Source organism: Pelophylax lessonae (assembly GCF_965119305.1).
Source record: "Pelophylax lessonae genome assembly, chromosome: 2".
Taxonomy (NCBI): Eukaryota; Metazoa; Chordata; class Amphibia; order Anura; family Ranidae; genus Pelophylax; species Pelophylax lessonae.
The window spans coordinates 565708191-565727510 of NC_138769.1; the positions used below are offsets into that span (position 1 = coordinate 565708191).

General features: G+C 45.9%; 1 protein-coding gene across 1 annotated transcript in view; it reads right to left on the bottom strand.

The window, feature by feature from the left end:
* The window catches only part of TIMELESS (timeless circadian regulator), a 135122-nt gene that overhangs the window by 38486 nt on the left and 77316 nt on the right, over positions 1 to 19320 (bottom strand). Inside the window, exons 22-24 of the mRNA XM_082247164.1 lie at positions 14864 to 15006; positions 10733 to 10943; positions 7223 to 7291 (exon numbers count right to left, since the gene is read on the bottom strand). Coding sequence (XP_082103290.1) covers positions 7223 to 7291; positions 10733 to 10943; positions 14864 to 15006 — 423 coding nt within the window. The remainder of the gene's footprint in view (positions 1 to 7222; positions 7292 to 10732; positions 10944 to 14863; positions 15007 to 19320) is intronic.

Genomic DNA, 19320 nt, shown 5'->3' on the forward strand with positions numbered 1-19320 from the left:
GAGTCCTTCTCTGTGCGGCGGTATTTGTCCAGCTTGGCGGCCGTGTCCGCCGTTTTTTTGGGCGGCGACATGCTGCGGACGGTCCAGAGGGCAACCTGTGATATCGGGGAGGCTGCAGAGGATCCCGGGGTTCAGGATAATAGTGAAGAGGATTATATGCCGGCGGAGCTACTCTCTCGCGCGTCCTATTCCATGCCGCTCCAGGCCACACCCCCCCGGTGCCACAGCTTTTATGAATGGAACACAATCTTTGAATGAAAATGGAACACCTTTTAATCTGCCCATTCTCCATTCATAAATGGCTTTTCATTCATAGAATCTGTAGTACCTGCTTCTATGAATGAAGGAGCGAAGCAGAAAGGGCGGATATAGTCGGGCCCTCTTGATGAGTGCCTCTGACAGCTCCTTAGTTCTTTTAACCTCTGCTGCACCAAAAGATTATGGCGGCAGGGGTGGGGGCATCAGAGGAGGAAAATTATTACTGAACTGGAAGACAGAAGCATAAGCGAAACATCACATTGAAGGCAAGTCATGCCTCTTCGGTCTACTTTGTTTTCTACCTTTTATTTTTATTTGAAAACTTAGGCTTTTATTGAGGGGTTTCAGGAGGGTTTTTGTCAAGTGTGCTACAAGGCTGGCTGTGGGGGGATACGTTGCAGGTGTGTAGGCAATGGAGGTATCCATGATTTAGGTTATCAAGGGGTGCACCTGTCTCCAGCATATTTTGTATTTCTGAGCAGTATCAAAAAATATGCATAAAAGATCCGCTATACTTATGACATCTCCAATATGTTGACTGCATTTTTGCATTTATCTAATGCAAAGACACAGGGGCCCTATACCAGAAGGACAGAATTTTGTAATTCCATTTTCCGGGTATTGCCATTATAAGAGCATTTTTTGTGCTATTGTGCAAATATCATGTTGTTGTTGGTCTTCTGTAAAGGTGGTATGTTCCCCATCTGCTCTTAAAAATTTTATCTGGAGTGTAATTTAAAGTCCCTTGGAAAGAAGTAAGGTCAGGATAATGTGTGTCTGTGGCCTTTTGCTCACATTATTTGAAAAGTCACTTATAGTCGGTCTAGCAATCCTAAAAAAAAAGCACAGGGCCAGCCTAAACTTTTTCTAGGGGGAAAGTAATAGAACCATTGTCAGCTTTTAAATGTTGCAGTATCCACACTGGGAATTTTTTTCAAATTTTAAAAATGCTGCCTGTAGTCTGAAAGAAGTGATTTTTCATTTGAATTCTGACACGTATGACCTAGACAAAAAGTAAGGTGAAATATTTCTTATGGGGACACAAACAGTGGTACAATTCTTATAGATATTATATACCTTAAGGGTAAACGAGCTTACAATTAATAAAAGTACAGTATAAAAGAGGTTTACAGAAGGGAAGAGCTTACAAATTTGAGGTATTCGATAGGCATACAATATATTGGACACTAGACAGTCTATTAAAGTAAAAGGGAGGGATACAGAAAAGTTAACAGTCTATTAACCACTTGCCGACGGGGCCATAGCTGAATGATGGCTAAAGCACGGTCGGCTTATTCTGGGAGAGCGTATAATGACGTCCTCCCAGAATCGTGCTTCCTGCACGCCCCCTGGGGCGCGAACACGGGGGTGTCCATGCTCGGACCCAGCGCATCACGGATTGCGGTAAAGGGCCAATGACAGTGGCCATTTACTACGTGATCACTCCGCCCAATGACGGAGCGATCACTTATCAACAAACCGGCGCATGTCCGGTTCATTTCTCTCCTCGCACGCTGTACACAGTGATCGGTACATCGTGCGAGGAGAGGAGAGAAAATGCAGCTGCACCCATCCTTTGCCTCCTCCATATCTGATCTTTGCCTCATCTGTGCCCACCCATGCCACCTCAGTGCTCATCCATGCCACGTCAGTGCTCATTTGTACCACATCCATGCCACGTCAGTGGTCATCCGTGCCTCATCCATGCCACGTCAGTGCTCATCAGTGCCACATCAGTGCTCATTTGTACCACATCCATGCCACGTCAGTGGTCATCCGTGCCTCATCCATGCCACGTCAGTGCTCATCAGTGCCACATCAGTGCTCATCTGTGCCACATTCATGCCACGCCAGTGCTCATCCATGCTACGCCAGTGCTCATCCATGCCACATCAGTGCTTAGCAATGCCCTACAGTGCCTCACAAAATTGTAATGGGAAGTCAGGAAATGAAAGTGCTCCCTGCATGTTGGGCCTCTGTATGTGGCCAGGCTGTGAAAAATGTCTCACACATGTGGTATCGCCATACTCAGGACGAGTAGCAGAATTATTTTGGGGTGTTATTTTTGCGATGTACATGCTATGTGTTAGAAATATCTTATAAATGGACAACTTTGTGTAAAAAAAAAAAAAAAAAAAAGTGCATTTTCTTCATTTTCTTTCCACATTTTTCCAAAAACTTGTGGAAAAAAATGACATGTTCAAAGGATGCATTATGCCTCCTAGATTATGTGTTGGGGTGTTTGCTTTACAAAATTGGGTAATTTTGATGGTGTTTCCATTGTCCTGGTGCACCAGGGCCTTCAAAAGTGTGATAGGTTGTCAGGAAATTGTATGTGTAATTTTTGCTCCGAGAACGCCTGAAGGTGCTACTTGGATGTTGGGCCTCTGTATGTGGTTAGGCTGTGAAAAAGTCCCACACATGTGGTATCGCCATATTCAGGAGGAGTAGCAGAATGTATTTTGGGGTGTATCTGGAAATATGCCTATACTGTGTGTGTGAGAAATAACTTGGTAATATGACCAATTTGTGAAAAAAGAAAAAAAAATAATAATTTTGCAAAGATTCGTGGAAAAAAATTACAACTTCAAAAAACTCACCATGCCTCTTAATACCTTGGAATGTCTGCTTTCCAAAAAGCGGTCATTTGGGGGTAGGATGGATGCAGAAGACGTATATATATTAGATTATACAGACTATTCGATTAAAAGGCAGGATAGAGAAAACAAAACATTTACAAATAGGGTATAAGGTGGGACAGAGAAGATGAACAAGCTAACATTTTTAGAGAGCCATAAGAAAAAAGAAAAGAAGCTAGAAAAGCATATAGCTTCTCTCCTTTGCAAACCATAATATTTTCTAAATTAACAGTTTTATTATTTACAGAACATCTAGCAGGGGTGTCCAAACTTTTCTCAACGAGGGCCAGATTTGATGAAGTGAACATGCATGAGGGCCGACCATTTTGCCTGACATTCTTTGGACCAATAAAGTTAAATACAAATTAACTATTTTATGCCAAGTTGATTGCAAACGGGATACTTTAGATTTGTCATCCATGTGACGAAATTAAAACGGGTGTTAAGTCGCTCTGCTTTTCATATCTGAAGGCCAGATGAAAAAAAAAAAAATGCAGGAAGCTGAAATATATGTCAGGAACATTGTAAAGTACATTACATATTATTGGTAATAAAGGTTGCCTGTCAAATTTTAAGTTAAAAAATATGAACAGAAACATAACACCAAGCATACATGTTGTGTCCAAATAGATTTATAACTGATTTAGGCCAACTGACATTAACTGAGATTTTACAATGTGTTCATCTCAATTCGGAGCATGCGTGCTCCCTAATCAGTCACACAAGGATTAACCACATATAAGCGCTATATGAACCCACCGATGATAATTACTGATGGCAGCAATAATAGTCATGAATGATGCCAATGTAGTAAATAGAACATTGAAAAGTTTTATTCATAATCAGTTCCATGTATGTATAAAACAGAAGTACACCTTAAACAATGACCCCCGCTGGATCTGCAATGGTAAAGCCAAAATAAAGGGTTAAAAACGCACAGCTTGGTGACCATCCAGTGTGTGTGAAGGCATAAAGCCTTGCTCAGGCTGTGAGGATATAATGGAATGCCTCAATCCTGGACAGGGAAGGGTGGAAAAGGGGGCACAAAATGCCTGGTATAGGAGGATCGCCGTCTATGGCCACTTTGCTCATCCTCGATGAGTGCCAACCAGGAAGGGGATCCGGACTTGACATCAGACTCTGGAGGAAGGAGGACCAAAACTAGGCTTGAACCGCTATAGTGCCGCTGGTGGTGAGCGGCATGTGCGGTGACCCAATGCAGGGGAGCGTGAGGAGTGCCTACTGCTCTTAGGGTTGCCCTGACAACTTTTCAGTGTTCTATTTACTACATTGGCATCATTCATGACTATTATTGTATTGCTGCCATCAGTAATCATCATCGGTGGGTTTATATAGCGCTTATATGGGGTTAACCTTTGTGTGACTGATACTTTTGAACATCCCTCCTGGTGTATTTTGTTCCCACACAGCTGCTACTTGACCCCCAAGTGTTATGCCAATTATCATGGAGAGGGCGCTGGTCCTGTCCGAGCAAGGGATATAAAGGTGGCGGGGGCGGGCGGTCGGTGTTAACAATAGTTTATTCACAAGTAACAGGATGTATAAAATTAATGGTAAAAGAACTAATATGGCATACGTGCAGTCCCGCGGCTTTCAAAGATCCAGAGATCCCAGGGGTCCTGAGCAGCGCGGGGGGATTCAAAGGGGCCACAATAATACATTTTTTCCAAATTACCTGTGGGGCCGTATTTAAGCGGCCCGTGGGCAGGACTCTGGAAATGCATGATCTACAGTATGTGGCAGGGATGAATGTAGATTGCATTCACATATTTCTTTGTTTTTTTCACAGAAAGCTGGTTGAAAAGTATAGAAAACTGCTATGAGTATGGCCATCATCAGTATTCTTTTAGACAAGTGTCAATTTCTAAGTCATTATAAAGTTAAGACGTATAAAACCAAAGTATTTCAATAAACAAAATCCTACAACTTAGCATTTATTCATATAAAAAATATGTGTCACTAAATGAAGGGAAGACATTTACCATTGTTTACCCTCTTACTTCCATACATCAAGTCTTGCAGGTGACGGGTAGGAAAATAATAGAATTTTTGTAAGAACTTACCGTAAAATTATTTTCTCTGAGTCCTCTGACAGTCGCCACCCACTCATACATTTTGCACGTCTGGGTATTGGCCTTATCCACAGGAGTAAGCTGGGCAGAAGATTTTGTTAGAATATACACAAAACTTTGCATAGACACACCTACAGGGGGCTGTCCCTCTGGTCTAATACCCCCGGCTAGCTCCATTCCCAATTCAGTTTGGTAGCAAGCAGTATAGAGATCCATGAACCCCAAAAGAGGGATGGGGGCGGCGACTGTCAGAGGACTCAGAGAAAAGAATTTTACGGTAAGTTCTTACAAAAATTCTATTTTCTCTTACGTCCTCTGACAGTCTCGGCCCACTCATACAATCTGCACGTCTGGGACGTCCTAAAGCAGTGTAGATGTGAGGGGTGGGAAACGTAACCGTCAAAAAGGCAATGCAGCACCCAGGTCAGAGAAAATAACCTTTTCCGAACCAGAAAGGTAAGCACTGGGCAAAAAGAAAGCTCAACAGGAGCGAAAACCCTGGAATAAAAAAAAGACAAAAAAAGGGGGAAACCCCCCACAGGAGGAGACAGGCCAAAAACTACCCTGTCTCCCCTAAGGCACTGCCGCACTCAAAACTTTGCGGCCAAAAGAGGCATTTGCTGATGCCAGGACATCAAGTATGTAAAATCTTGTAAAGGTATGCACAGACGACCAAGTCGCCGCTTTGCACCCGGAGACACCGACGCCTGATGGCGCAAAACCCCAGTCACACACACTAACCGCTCTGGTTGAGTGCGCAGTGACAGGGAAGGGTGAAACCTGATCCCTAATCGAAAAGGCCTGAACAATCGTCTGTCTGAGCCATATAGAAATGGTAGCTACAGATGCAGCCGTACTCTTCCGAGGTCCCTCAGGAAAAACAAAAAACAATCCGACAGCCTGAAGGATGCAGTAGACGACAGGGAAACCCTGATCGCCCAGACCACATCCAAGGAATGCAAGGCAAACCCCGTAGGATGCTAAGGCTTCGCACACAGTGAAGGTAAGACAATGTCCTCGTTGAGATGGAAGTCTGAAAACACCTTCGAAAGAAGGGCCCGATGAGGTCGCAAGACCACTTCATCCCTGTGAACAACCAGAAAGGGGGAGCGGAAAGACAGGGCCGCCAACTCCAACACTCTGCGAGCAGATGTGATCGCCACCAGAAAGGCAACTTTCCGTGACAGCACCGGCAGAGGAATCTCCCGGATGTTTTCACAGGGAGGACATTGCAAAACAGACAGAACCAAATTCAAGTCCCAAGGGGGGCAAGGGTGCCCTCCTAGGGGGAGCCAGATGACGCACCCCTTGCATAAAGGTGCGTATTAAGGAATTTGACGCCAAGGGGTGTTGAAAACAGAATGGCAAGCGCAGAGAACTGGCCCTTAATAGTGGTCAGTGCCAGGCGCTGCTCCACACCAGTGTGCAGGAAAGCCAACACTCTCGCCCCCGAAAAGGAGCGAGGATGGAAACCCTGCGACTCGCACCAGGCAAAATAAACCTTCCAGGTAGGATAGTAAATCTTACTTGAGGAGGCCTTCCTGACCTCGAGCAAGGTAGGAAAGACCGCCGACGAGAGACCTCCGTCTCTCAAGACCTGGCTTTTCTAGAGAGAAAAAAATAAGAAGAAAAAAGGCTGAGACTGCAGCCCCAGCCAGGGAAGCCAGCCTACTCCTATGCTAGGCAGAAACAAACTGAATTGGGAATGCAGCTAGATGGGGTTATTGGACCAGAGGGACAGCCCCCTGTAGGTGTGTCTATGCAAAGTTTTGTGTATATTCTAACAAAATCTTCTGCCTAGCTTACTCCTGTGGATAAGGCCAATACTTAGACGTGCAGATTGTATGAGTGGGCGGCGACTGTCAGAGGACGTAAGAGAAATACAAATCATTGGCAAAGAAGTGGTTGTGTTGTTGTTCTGTATGCTTTAGTTATGTTCTTGCTCCACACCATTGCCCTGTTGTAGTCCAACACTACAAGGGGGCCAAGCCAGAGACCTATGTACCTACCAGGCTGTTGCAAAGGTTTGCAGGTGTGCACAGGAGGAATTGGTCAACTGGTACATATACGTTTTTTTATCTTTATTATTACAACCTTAACACTATTTAACTCTGCAACAAGGGCAATGCCACTTTATATGTCCAAAATCATTACATAAAAGCAAAGGGTCTCAGTGCTTACAGTTTAAACCAGTCAACTTATTACATATAGTGGTTTACATCAGTCACTTACCATCCTCCTCTTTGTCATCTGCTGTCCGATTCAGACAGTTCTGAAGCCACAACACTGGACCAGATAAGCCTAAAAACAAGAAAAAAAACTTACATAAAGCTTAACAATCCTTTGAAAGAGTTAAAACGTTTCAACGATATATAAATATTGATAAACTAGATATTAAACTAAATACAAGGAATTTTACCCATTGTATCGATGGGGGGGGGGGGGGGGGGGAATGGGATTTTTGACATAAAATCCATTTCCCTGGTGTTCATTGACGGACACAGTTCCTGATTCTTCTTACCCATTGGGTTATACTGCCCCCTTCAGGAGAAGGACACTAGGCAGAAAAAAGCTCGACTACGCTTATGGGCAGTCCCAGGGGGGATACACCCACTCTCAGCTATAGGCACTCAGTTTTGTTACAAGAAGTGTCAGAAGAAAGCCAACTCCAAAGAGGGGTGGGTGCTGTGTTCGTCAATGAACATCAGAGAAATGGATTTTACAGTAAAGCCCCGTACACACGTACCGATCGTCGGCGAACGATCGACCGTCTTTTGTCCCCGGGCTGTCGGTGTCTGTTGAAAAGTGCAAAGACTGCACAAGAATTTTGTCCGCCGACTACAGCCGACTGCAGAAGCGATGTCATGTAATGGTTAACTTTCCGTGTATTTTTTCTTTTCTGAGCATGCCCAGTCTTGCAAATCTGCTGTCTGTCGGCCGAATTCTGTACTGACTGGCGAACAATCGGCCGCTCTGGTGTCGGCATACAAAAATTTTAATGCTTGCAAGACAGATTCTTTTCGGCCGAATGTGCGCTGACGGCTGTCGGAGGCATCATACTAACAAGCCTACAATCAGCAGATCGGTCGTCGGCCGACGCTTTTCGGCCGACGATCGGTACGTGTGTACGGGCCTTAAGTCAAAAATCCCATTTTCTCTTTTGTTCATTGACGGACAGCTCCTGATTCTTCTTAACCATTTGGGTTATACTGCCCCATACAGGAGTTGGACACTAGGCAGGAAAAAGCTTGACTATGCCTATGGGCAGTCCCAGGGGGTATACACCTACTCTCAGCTATAGGCACTCAGTTTTTTTCTGCCTTGTCAGGAGTAAGGACTTAGTTCCTTGCTGGGTTCTCTGGTCCTGGAATTTTTTTCATTTTTAATGGAATTTTATTCCTCCTTCTATTATTTTGTTACTGTGAGAACTATACTCAAGTGCCGAACTGGGCGACGAACTGGATATAGATCTTTAGGGTCCCCCCCAGTCTGGCCAGCGAGCGCGTGCAGACCACAGTTCCGCGCTAGGTCAGCCGCAACATAGCCCCACTGGACGGGGGCTGGTCTGCGAGTTAAACGTCTTGCACGGACGCATACGAACTGGCTCCCTGCTGGCCGACAGCACCCACATTAAGATGGAACGGTGTCCCCTCCGGAGCAGTGCCCACCCTGTTCCTGGTATGGTAAGCTGTCCCCCCACTACCCCTGGAGGGTTTTGGGGTGGACGTGGGCCCCTCCCTGGGATGGTCAGACCCCTGGGTTCCAACTCCCTTTCCCCACCAGCTCCTCTAATATTTCGGTCACTTTGGGTCTTTCGGCCCCCCCCCCCTCCTCCCTGGGTGAGGTTATGAGCTGGCTGTTGCCACATGGTCTAAAGGGGGACTGGTTGGAGTTGCTGCTGACCGAGCTGCTTACCCGGTTTTCCTGGTGCGCAACGGGGGGGGGGGGGGGGTTGAGCAGGGGGTTGGTGACTAGGGCAGGGATGTCCTCTGGGATCCCTGCGGCGGTTGTTGGGCTGGGGAAGGGGATAGTTTAGCATCTGCGGGCTTCATGCGGGCGGATCCTGGCGAAGGTTTAGGCCGCGGATTTGCGGCCTACTACTCAGAAGAGACACGAGGTGGCCCCTGAACGCTACGTGAGGCTAAAGCCACTGCATCTGCCTTCCCCTCCGCTGCCCTGGGTGGTCTGCTTCGCTGGGGCTGGCGCCCTCAAAAATTTTGGCCGTGTTCTGCGGCCTACTAGGCCATGCGGCCGAGTTGGGCGCCGCCGTTAGGGGGGCAGCCCTAGCGCGTGTAGCTAAAGCCCCCACTCTTCCTTTGGGCTTCTGCCGGGCTGAGGATCCATGCAATTGTGGCTGGACCCCCACAAAAAATTAGGCCGCGGCCTGCTGGGCCATATGGTCTTATGTGAAGTAAAGTGAAAAGATCTAGGAGTCAGCACCAGGGTATGAGGAGAGGCTCCCACCGCCGAAAATGCCACCCAGAACACTCCACTGTCATGGCCGCCGCTATTTTTAATGGCAAACCTCCACAAAATGGCATCGGACTACACAAACAGGGCCGCTGTGCACTGAGCACACAGGCTACAAGAAAAACAGCCCCGCACGGCACCAGGAGGGATCCCTGGGCCTCAGAAAATGGCACAGGCAGGAAGGGGGGGCCCTGGCAGGAGTCCCCACAACCAATCGACGGCGGCGCACCCGCCCCCCCATCGCCAGCACAGCACCCAGCCCCCACCCCAAGAGGTGGACCAGGCCACCCCACAGCCCCAGCTTTGATGGACCACCAGACCGTAGAGGGGGGTGCCTAACGAGGGGGGGGGACCCAGGGGTCTGACTGTCCCATGGAGGGGCTATTGTCCAACCCAAAACCCTCCAGGGAAGAAGGGAAGAAGGGAAACAGTTACTTATCATACCAGGAACCAGGTGGGCACCGCTCTAGGCAGACCCTCCTTTCCTTTGAAATGGGGGGGGGGGGGCATCACCTTTATGTGTGAGAGTTCTCATCAATATATCCAGCGCAAGAGTGGGGTCTGCATGGAGGATGGATTCTGATTGATTCCTGCCAAGTGAATGTGTCTGATGTGAAGCCGTTCATTTAACCATTGATGTTGCTCACGCTTTATCCTATATATGTCTATGGTCTTCCTTGGCTCTGGTAAGCAGATTTGTTTGGTACTGTGGTGTGCTGCTCATTCCCACTGAAGCTGGTGTTAGGATCTCATTTCGCCTCTTCGTTTTCATCAATCATTATGGACTATTATGCTTTTTGTTTTTAGCGCTGCATATGAACATTTACATTACTAGTAAATAAATAAAAATTCCGTAAATCTATCCCATAGTTTGTAGACGCTATAACTTTTGTGCAACGCAATCAATATATGCTTGTTGGGATTTTTTTTTTTTACCATAAATATGTGGCAGAATACATATTGGCAGAAAGTAAGAAATAGTTGTTTTATTTTTCTCTCAAAATTGTTGGTCTTTTTTTGTTTATAGCGCAAAAGTGATGAAATACGTCCAAAAGAAAGTTCTATTTGTGGGGGAAAAAAAATAAAAATACATTATTTGGGTACAGTGTCCCACATTCGCGCAATTGCAAGTTAAAGTAACGCAGTGCTGTATTGTAAAAAATGGCCTGGTCATGACCTTCCAGGGCTCAAGTGGTTAAAGAAAAAAAAGACGAGACTTCAGTATCACTTTAAACATGTTCTTCTGAAAACAATATAATTAACAGCTCTCACCTTCTTGATGCAAGTTCCGTACAATATTTTGTATCTTCCGATCCACAAGTGATCCACTCCTTCTGTCCAACGTCTCTCTTGTTTTGTGTTGTGGTTTGCTATTTTCCTGTTCCTCCTCTTCTTCACTGTCCTCCTCTTCTTCCTCATCCTCCTCTTCAGCATCAATATCTCTTTCATCTACTCCAAGATCACGTAGAAATTCTTCTTCAGACTAAAAGCAGGCAAAAGCCAAACTAAGTTTTAGTAGATACATTCATCATAAAATAAGAAAATATATGTTTGTATTACCTACATGAAAAGGCTTTTATAAAGTAACCTAACTGACCGTAAAGCCTGCTAAAGAAAGAATATGCTTTAACATTTGGCTTGACCTAAACTATTAATAAATGGAGTTCATTAATGCTTGAGAGATATACAGTCCTTATAAATCCTAAAAATTTGGAATTCCCTGTCATCGCAAAAGGCACAATTTTGCTTTAATGTAGATATTAAAAAGAGAGAAAACGATCAAAGAAGGCTGATATCTAGACAGAATCATGAGAAAGAATTCTATGTAAAAATGCATCAACATTTTTGTAACATTTTACATTTTTTGTAACAACTTTTTTTGTGGATTTTTTTTTTTTTTTTTTATCTGCCTGAAATTCAGTTGCAAACATTGGACACAGATCTAGTCAAGTTTGTACAAAATGATGGCATACAACATGATAGCAAAAACACATCCCTATGAAAATCATGCGCTTTCAAATCAAAATTAAAGGCCTAAAATTTTAAAATAATTTGTGAGAACTAGATGAGTTATTTATGCAGTCTCCAGCCTCTTTGGGGTTTGGGTAATTATTGCTAAACTCAGCCAAGTTTCAGTAATAGTAAGGTCTATGCAGTGTAAACCTATATTCTACTTACCTGTTATCTGCTATGATAGCACTTTCTGCTTACACAGGGGAAAGCATGTGTCCAGGCCTGATTGGCTCAGACAGGTCACAAAGCTTAAAGTGTTACTAAACCCACAACAGTAAAATAAGTCTGTATATGCAGTAAAGCATGCTTGTTATACTCACTGTGGAACCTAAGGGGTTAATCCACTGTATTGTGTAAAAAGGCTGCTTGATCCTGTATGCACAGATCCTCCCCTCTTTCCACTGACTCCAGAACATGTCCAGATAAGACAAAGCCTTTGGAGTCAGGCTGCACATGCTCAGTTTGGGGTGTATTGCTAGTTTTTTTCTTGGGCACTGTCAGGACAGAGGGTCAGGGGTCCTGGATCCTGATAGATCAGCTCAGTGCAGTATGAAAACTCCTCCTACAAACGTTAACCAGACACTGATAGAAGTCACAAGACTGCTATATACTGCGGATGAGAAAAGGTATTTAGCAGTTTAGATTTACTAAAATAATTGCATTTCCATGTTCTGTGTACTGTGGGAGACCAGCTATAGTGAATGCAGCGTCTTGGATTTAATAACACTTTAACTGATGCCTGAGAATAAAATAGAAATTGTGGTAGGACAGAAGAATTCTGAACTAAACAAGCTACAGTCTGTGTGTGAGCAGGCTAGAGGTCTAGTTAGGTGACTGATGGAACCAGCTCAGCAAAGAAGCTCTTTCCTAGGGCCCATTCGTACTAGCTGCACGCTTACATGCTCTGTTGTAGTGTGCAGGCCAGTATCCATTGTAACAACCTGTGAGGAGTGGTGTGATGTGCTGTTTCAGTGCATCACACGTTTTAATCTTTTTCTTTCTTCACAAAAAAGTGTGACAAATTCGCACTTTATGGTCTCTACACAGGATCACATTGCAAAGCGCTGCGGTGCCATCTGATGTGCTGCAGAAAAATGCAGCATTTCTCACATCTCACCAGTGTTGTGGTGTAAATGGGGCACATAGAAGAGGATTGCCTTCTATGATCTCCTGCATTGAAGCACGTTGATCTGGTGCACAAAATTGCCAGTGACAACAGTGTGAATGGGCCCTAAAGGAAGAAAGAAACAGAACTTTGCAACAAAAAGAAAGTAGACAGAGAGACATTTACAGTATCTCACAAAAGTGAGTACACCCCTCACATTTTGTAAATATTTTATTATATCTTTTCATGTGACAACACTGAAGAAATTACACTTTGCTACAATGTAAAGTAGTGAGTGTACAGCTTGTATAACAGTGTAAATTTGCTGTCCTCTCAAAATAACTCAACACACAGCCATTAATGTCTAAACCGCTGGCAACAAAAGTGAGTACAACCCTAAGTCAAAATGTCCAAATTGGGCCCAATTAGCCATTTTTTCTCCCCGGTGTCATGCGACTCAGTGTTAGTCTCAGGTGTGAATGGGGAGTAGGTGTGTTAAATTTGGTGTTATCGCTCTCACTCTCTCATACTGGTTACTAGAAGTTCAACATGGCACCTCATGGTAAAGAACCCTCTGAAAATCTGAAAAAAAAATTGTTGCTCAACATAAAGATGGCCTAGGCTATAAGAAGATTGCCAAGACCCTGAAACCAAGCTGCCGCACGGTGGCCAAGACCATACAGCAGTTTAACAGGACAGGTTCGACTCAAAACAGACCAAAGGAGTTGAGTACACGTGCTCAGCATCATATCCAGAGGTTCACTTTAGGAAATAGATGTATGAGTGCTGCCAGCATTGCTGCAAAGGTTGAAGGGGTGGGGGGGGTCAGCCTGTCAGTGCCCAGACCATACACCGCATCAAATCGGTCTGCATGGCTGTCGTCCCAGAAGGAAGCCTCTTCTAAAGATGATGCACAAGAAAGCCCGCAAACAGTTTGCTGAAGACAAGCAGACTAAGGACATTGATTACTGGAACCATGTCCTGTGGTCTGATGAGACCAAGATAAACTTATTTAGATGGTGTCAAGCGTGTGTGGCGGCAACCAGGTGAGGAGTACAAAGACAAGTGTGTCTTGCCTACAGTCAAGCATGGTGGTGGGAGTGTCATGTCTAGGGCTGCATGAGTGCTGCTGGCACTGGGGAACTACAGTTCATTGAGGGAACCAGGAATATAAACATGTACTGTGGCATACTGAAGCAGAGCATGTTCCCCTTTCTTTGGAGGCTGGGCCGCAGGGCAGTATTCCAACATAGCGACCCCAAACACACCTTCCAAGACGACCACTGTCTTGCTAAAGAAGCTGAGGGTAAAGGTGATGGACTGGCCAAGTAAGGTCTCTAACATCCACCAGCTCCGTGATGTCGTCATGGAGGAGTGGAAGACGACTCTAGTGGCAACCTGTGAAGGTCTGGTGAACTCCATGCCCAAGAGGGTTAAGGCACTGCTGAAAAATAATGGAGGCCACACAAAATTATGAAACTTTGGGCCTAATTTGGACATTTTCACTTACAAATGTGTACTCACTTTTGTTGCCAGCAGTTTAGACACTAATGGCTGTGTCTTGAGTTATTGTGGGAGGACAGCAAATTTACAGTTTTACAAGCTGTACACTCACTACTTTACATTGTAGCAAAGCGTCATTTCATCAGTGTTGTCAGTGTTGAAAAGATATAATAAAATATTTGGGGTGTACTCACTTTTGTGAGATACTGTATGTTCATGGGTATGCTAAACAACACCTGCAAGGGCAAAATAAAAATGTTATTTTCATGATTCGGATAAATAAAACTGGTCAGAAAACTTACTAAGAGTGGACTAAAGCAAGCCATAGATGGTTGGAATATCGTCCGTTTCAACAGGGATCGGCAGAGATTCGATCCATCTATGGGCAGGCACCCAAGTCTATTTATTGTTCTACTTATAACCAGCATGTTGGATCTTTAGCCTGCAATTATTGCCAGTGGCTCTAGCAGCTAGCAGTAATCACTGTCTTCTTCCAGCAGGACAGCTTCCAAAGCCCCCCCCACCCCCACTGGGAGGGCACAATAGCTCTGTGGTAGCAGGAAAATAATTTGCATAATCTATGGCCTGCTTTAGTCACTGGACTTATAACTCAAAACATTTGAAGACAAATTTCACACTGTCCACCCAAATAAGAAAACTCCCATTTGTAAAATGTCTTCTAGCAGAAAAAGACACATTTAACTGTAGATATATATATTCAGTGTTGTCCAGAAATATGTGCAAATAGGTAAGAAACATATCTGGAGGAACAAGTCACATACTATGCCCGAAGATTTTCCTTTTCTCTTCCTCTTCTTATAGAGTTCTTTCCGGTCAAACACAAGGCCCATGCTTATTAGTTTTTCTATAATTCTAGCTTTGGAACGTTTTGCTGTAATATGCTTCATGATATTCCCCAGAGTATCTGCAATGAAAATAAAAATGTTATGTTTGACAAGGCCACAACAGGCTAGTTAAGTTTACCAATGATAAACATAAGAGCTCATGCACACTGCAGCTCAAAGAAACTGCTCTTACAGGTGTTTAAAGTGGTTGTAAACCGTTGCACTTTTTTTTTAACTTACTTGCAAGGCAAAGGCATAATGTGCTAGTAACTTACCTGAAAACGAAGCGTTCCAGTGATGTCATGCCATCGCTGCAGGCAGCATCCATCTTTCCTGGTCTTCCTTCCGGGTTCACGGCTCCAGCCTTGTGACTCAATATAGGCTTACCTACAGGTAAAACTTAAAGATGGAAGTTTACTTCCTCTTGAAGTTTTTTTGAGCTCTCATTCTTCTCTGCCTGGAAACTTCCCTCCATATTAGCCGTAGGCATTTTCAGGAGTTTACAGGCATATAAGCTTACAGGCAGAAACCCCCTCCCCCTACCAAACTTCCGCTATTGAGAAGAGCTTTCAAGCGGAAAATACGCATAAGGGCGCAAAAAAATGGATTTTTGTTTTACCGTAAAATCCTTTTCACTGATGTTCATTGACGGACACAGCTCCATATCTTCTTTGACCCTTGGTCAAAAACTTGGAAGAAAATTGCCAAGGCAGAGATCTGGCCCTTGATGGTGCCCAGAGCCAAACATTTATCTACACCTTATCTACAACCCTCTATCCTTCAGTACCTGGCTTTCAATAGCCAGGCCATTAAAGCCAGTGACCGTAATGCAGGATGGAAGATCGGCCCTGAGACAAAAGATCTTCTCCGAGAGGGAGTCTCCAAGGAACATTGGCTACCAGCCTCACAAGGCCTGTGTGCCAAGACCAGTGAGGCCAGTCTGGAGCCACCAGTATGACTGGAATCCCTTTTGCCTGGATTCTGCGCAGAAGCCTCGGCAGAAGCTGTAGTGGAGGAAAAGCTTAAATCAGACGATACTGACCCCAAGGGGCCACCAGAGCGTCCGTGGGGTCAGCAAAAGGATCCCAAGATCTTGCCACAAACCTCTGAACCTTCTGGTTGAGACGAGAGGCCAACAGGTCCACATTCAGACTCCCCCACCAAAGACACAGTTGTTGAAACACTTCCAGGTGAAGAGACCATTCGCCCGGGCTCAGGACCTGCCGACTGAGGTAGTCTGCCTGCCAATTTTCCACCCCCTGGAATGTGCACAGAAGAGGGCGAGAACATATTCTGCACACCTTAGAATGCCGGCTACTTCCCTGGTAGCCAGGGCACTTTTGGTGCCCCCTTGATGATTCATATATGCCAAAGCCGTGGCATTGCCTGAATGAATTCTTACCGGACACCCCTGCAGACGATCCGTCCACAGGGACAGGCAAAGCCTGATCACCTGAATCTCCAGGTTATTGATCAGCAGACCGGACTTATCCCGAGTCCAAACCCCTTGAGCAGAATCCATGCTCAAGGCCCCTCCCAACCCAGACAGGCTGGCATCTGTGGTACTCACTGTCCAGTACAGGGGGAGAAAGAACTTCCCTTGTCAAATTGCCGGGGAACGGAGCCACTAAAGCAAGGATCCCCTCGCATCCCGACTCAACGGGATCAGATTTTCCAGAGATTTAGGATTCTTGTCCCATTTGGCAAGAATTTCCTTTTGCAGAGACCTGGTATGGAACTGAGCAAACAGAACCGCCTCGAAGGTGGAGACCATAAAACCCAGCACTTACATGCAAGTCCTGAGAGACGACCAACAGTTGGACAACAGGAGCCGAATCGCATGCTGCAACTTCAGCAGTTACGCCTCCACAAGAAACACCCTGGCTGAGGCTGAATCCAAAGTCAGGCCCAGGTAGTCCAGGTTGATGGACGGAATCAGAGCCGATAGCTGAAAATTCAGCATCAAGCCGAACTCTTGCAGGAGTTTGCACAGTGATGTCCATCTCATCTTATAAAACAGACGAAGACTCTGCTTGCAGAATGAGATCGTCCAGGTACCCCAGCACCGCAATCCCCCTCTGCCTGAGCAAGGCTAACACCGGGGCAAAAACTTTTGCGAACACCCGAGGAGCTGAGGCGAGACCAAAGGGTAAAGCCACAAATTAGGGATCGACCGATTATCGGCAAAGCCGATATTCACTTTCCCATTATACCCGTATCATCCCCGAAGCTTGCCGATATTGACGTCATTGCGTATGTTGCGCCACGCGCCTCCGCGCACTGGGCCTAACCTTCTGCCTTCTTAGGCCACCTCCCTCGCCTTGGACAGCCTCGTCTGGAGTTTCTAGGGAGTGTATAACACAGCCATACACCCACCCACAGCAGCCCGGTGCCAGCCACCCACACCCACAGGCCCTGTACCAGCCAGCCAGCCACAGGCACTGTAGCAGCCAGCCACTCACAGCCCCTTTGCCAACCACCCACCCACCCCAGGGTGTCAGCCAGCCAGCCACCCACCCACCACAGGGTGTCAGCCAGCCAGCCACCCACCACAGGGTGCCAGCCAGCCAGCCACCCACCACAGGGTGCCAGCCAGCCAGCCACCCACCACAGGGTGCCAGCCACGCAGCCACCACAGGGTGTCAGCCAGCCACCCACCACAGGGTGTCAGCCACCCAGCCACCACAGGGTGTCAGCCAGCCACCCACCACAGGGTGTCAGCCAGCCACCCACCACAGGGTGTCAGCCAGCCACCCACCACAGGGTTCAGCCAGGCAGCCAGCCACCCACCACCACAGGGTGCCAGCCACTCACCACCACAGGGTGTGAGCCATCCAGCCACTCACCACAGGGTGTCAGCCAGACAGCCACCCCACCCACCACACGTTGCCTGCCAGCCACCACAGGGTGCCAGCCAGTCACCCACCACAGGGTGCCAGACAGACAGCAAGCCACCCACCACCACAGGGTGCCAGCCAGCCACCACAGGGGCCAGCAAACCAGCCACCCACCACAGGGGGCCATCAAGCCAGCCAGCCACCCACCACAGGGGGCCAGCAAGCCAGCCACCCACCACAGGGTGCCAGCAAGCTACCCACTATAGGGTGCCAGCAATCCATCTGGAAGAGCAGGGTGCTGCAAAAAGAGAAAAATGTCCAAAAAGACAACGGACAGAAGAGAAACTTCATCCTGGTCGAATAGATGCCATGTTCAGTGTTTTATTGGGGCCTCATGCAGAGGATTCTTCTGAATCTGCAATAATTACTCTGGATGATGAACTTCATCTCTATTTGAAGGAACCAGTAATTGATAGAAGTGGTGATCCTCTTCAGTGGTGGAAAGAAAAAGAGGCACGCTACAAAAGACTTGCTTTTCATGCTAGAAGATACCTTTCTGCTCCTCCTTTCTCAGTACCAAGTGAGCGTGTTTTTAGTGAAGTGGCAGCAATACATGAAAAAAACAGAAGCCTTTAACTGGTGAACATGCTTTCTGCACTATAATATTGTTCTACCTAACTGGGAGTATTGAAAGTGAGTAGTACTAGTGTCCAGTCCACTGTCTTTTGCACCGCAGCTACTAGATTTAATCATTGCAGACCGTAAGTGCACTACTGCAGCAGTTTATGTAAATTTTGTTTTAGGAAGCCTTTAGTTATTATTTTCCCAGCACTTTTTTTTTCACAGTTGTCTACTCTTCTAGGACTCGTTCATTCACATGATGTGAAACTGAAGTGAAAGCTGTGTGGTTTTCCTATCAGTTTTCATGCAGGTAAGGTGTGAAGAACGAGCCTTTAATGTCAAAAATGTTAATAAACATTACATATTCAGTACCAGATTTGTGTCAAAAAGTGTCTTAATTTTTTAAAACTTTAAATGTACAAAATATCGGTCCATATCAGCCGATACTGATACTTTGTGACCAAATCGGCCCTGAAAAAACCATATCGGTCTATCCCTAACACAAACTGATAATGTTCTTCTCCCACGGCGAAAGAAAGAAAACGCTGATGCCCTACATATATTGGGATATGAAGGTAAGCGTCCTTGATATCGAGAGAGGCCAGAAAATCCCCTTGATAAAGGGATGCCACCACCCTGCAAATGGACTCCATTCAAAATGTCTAAACCCACACAAAGCGATTCAGGGCCTTGAGATCCAAGACCTTGCCTTCCTTCCTGGGAACAGTAAATCGATTTGAACAAAATCCCTGAAAACGTTACAACTCCTGAACTGGGACAATTACTTAGTGAGATAGCAGATCCTGCACTGTTCCGTAGAGGCCCTGCAGCCGATCCCTGGACAAACGTAAGTTGAAAGGAAAGAACCTTGCCGGAGGCAAGGACCAAAACTCGATCTTGTAACCGGACCGAATCAACTTGTGGATTCATTTGTCT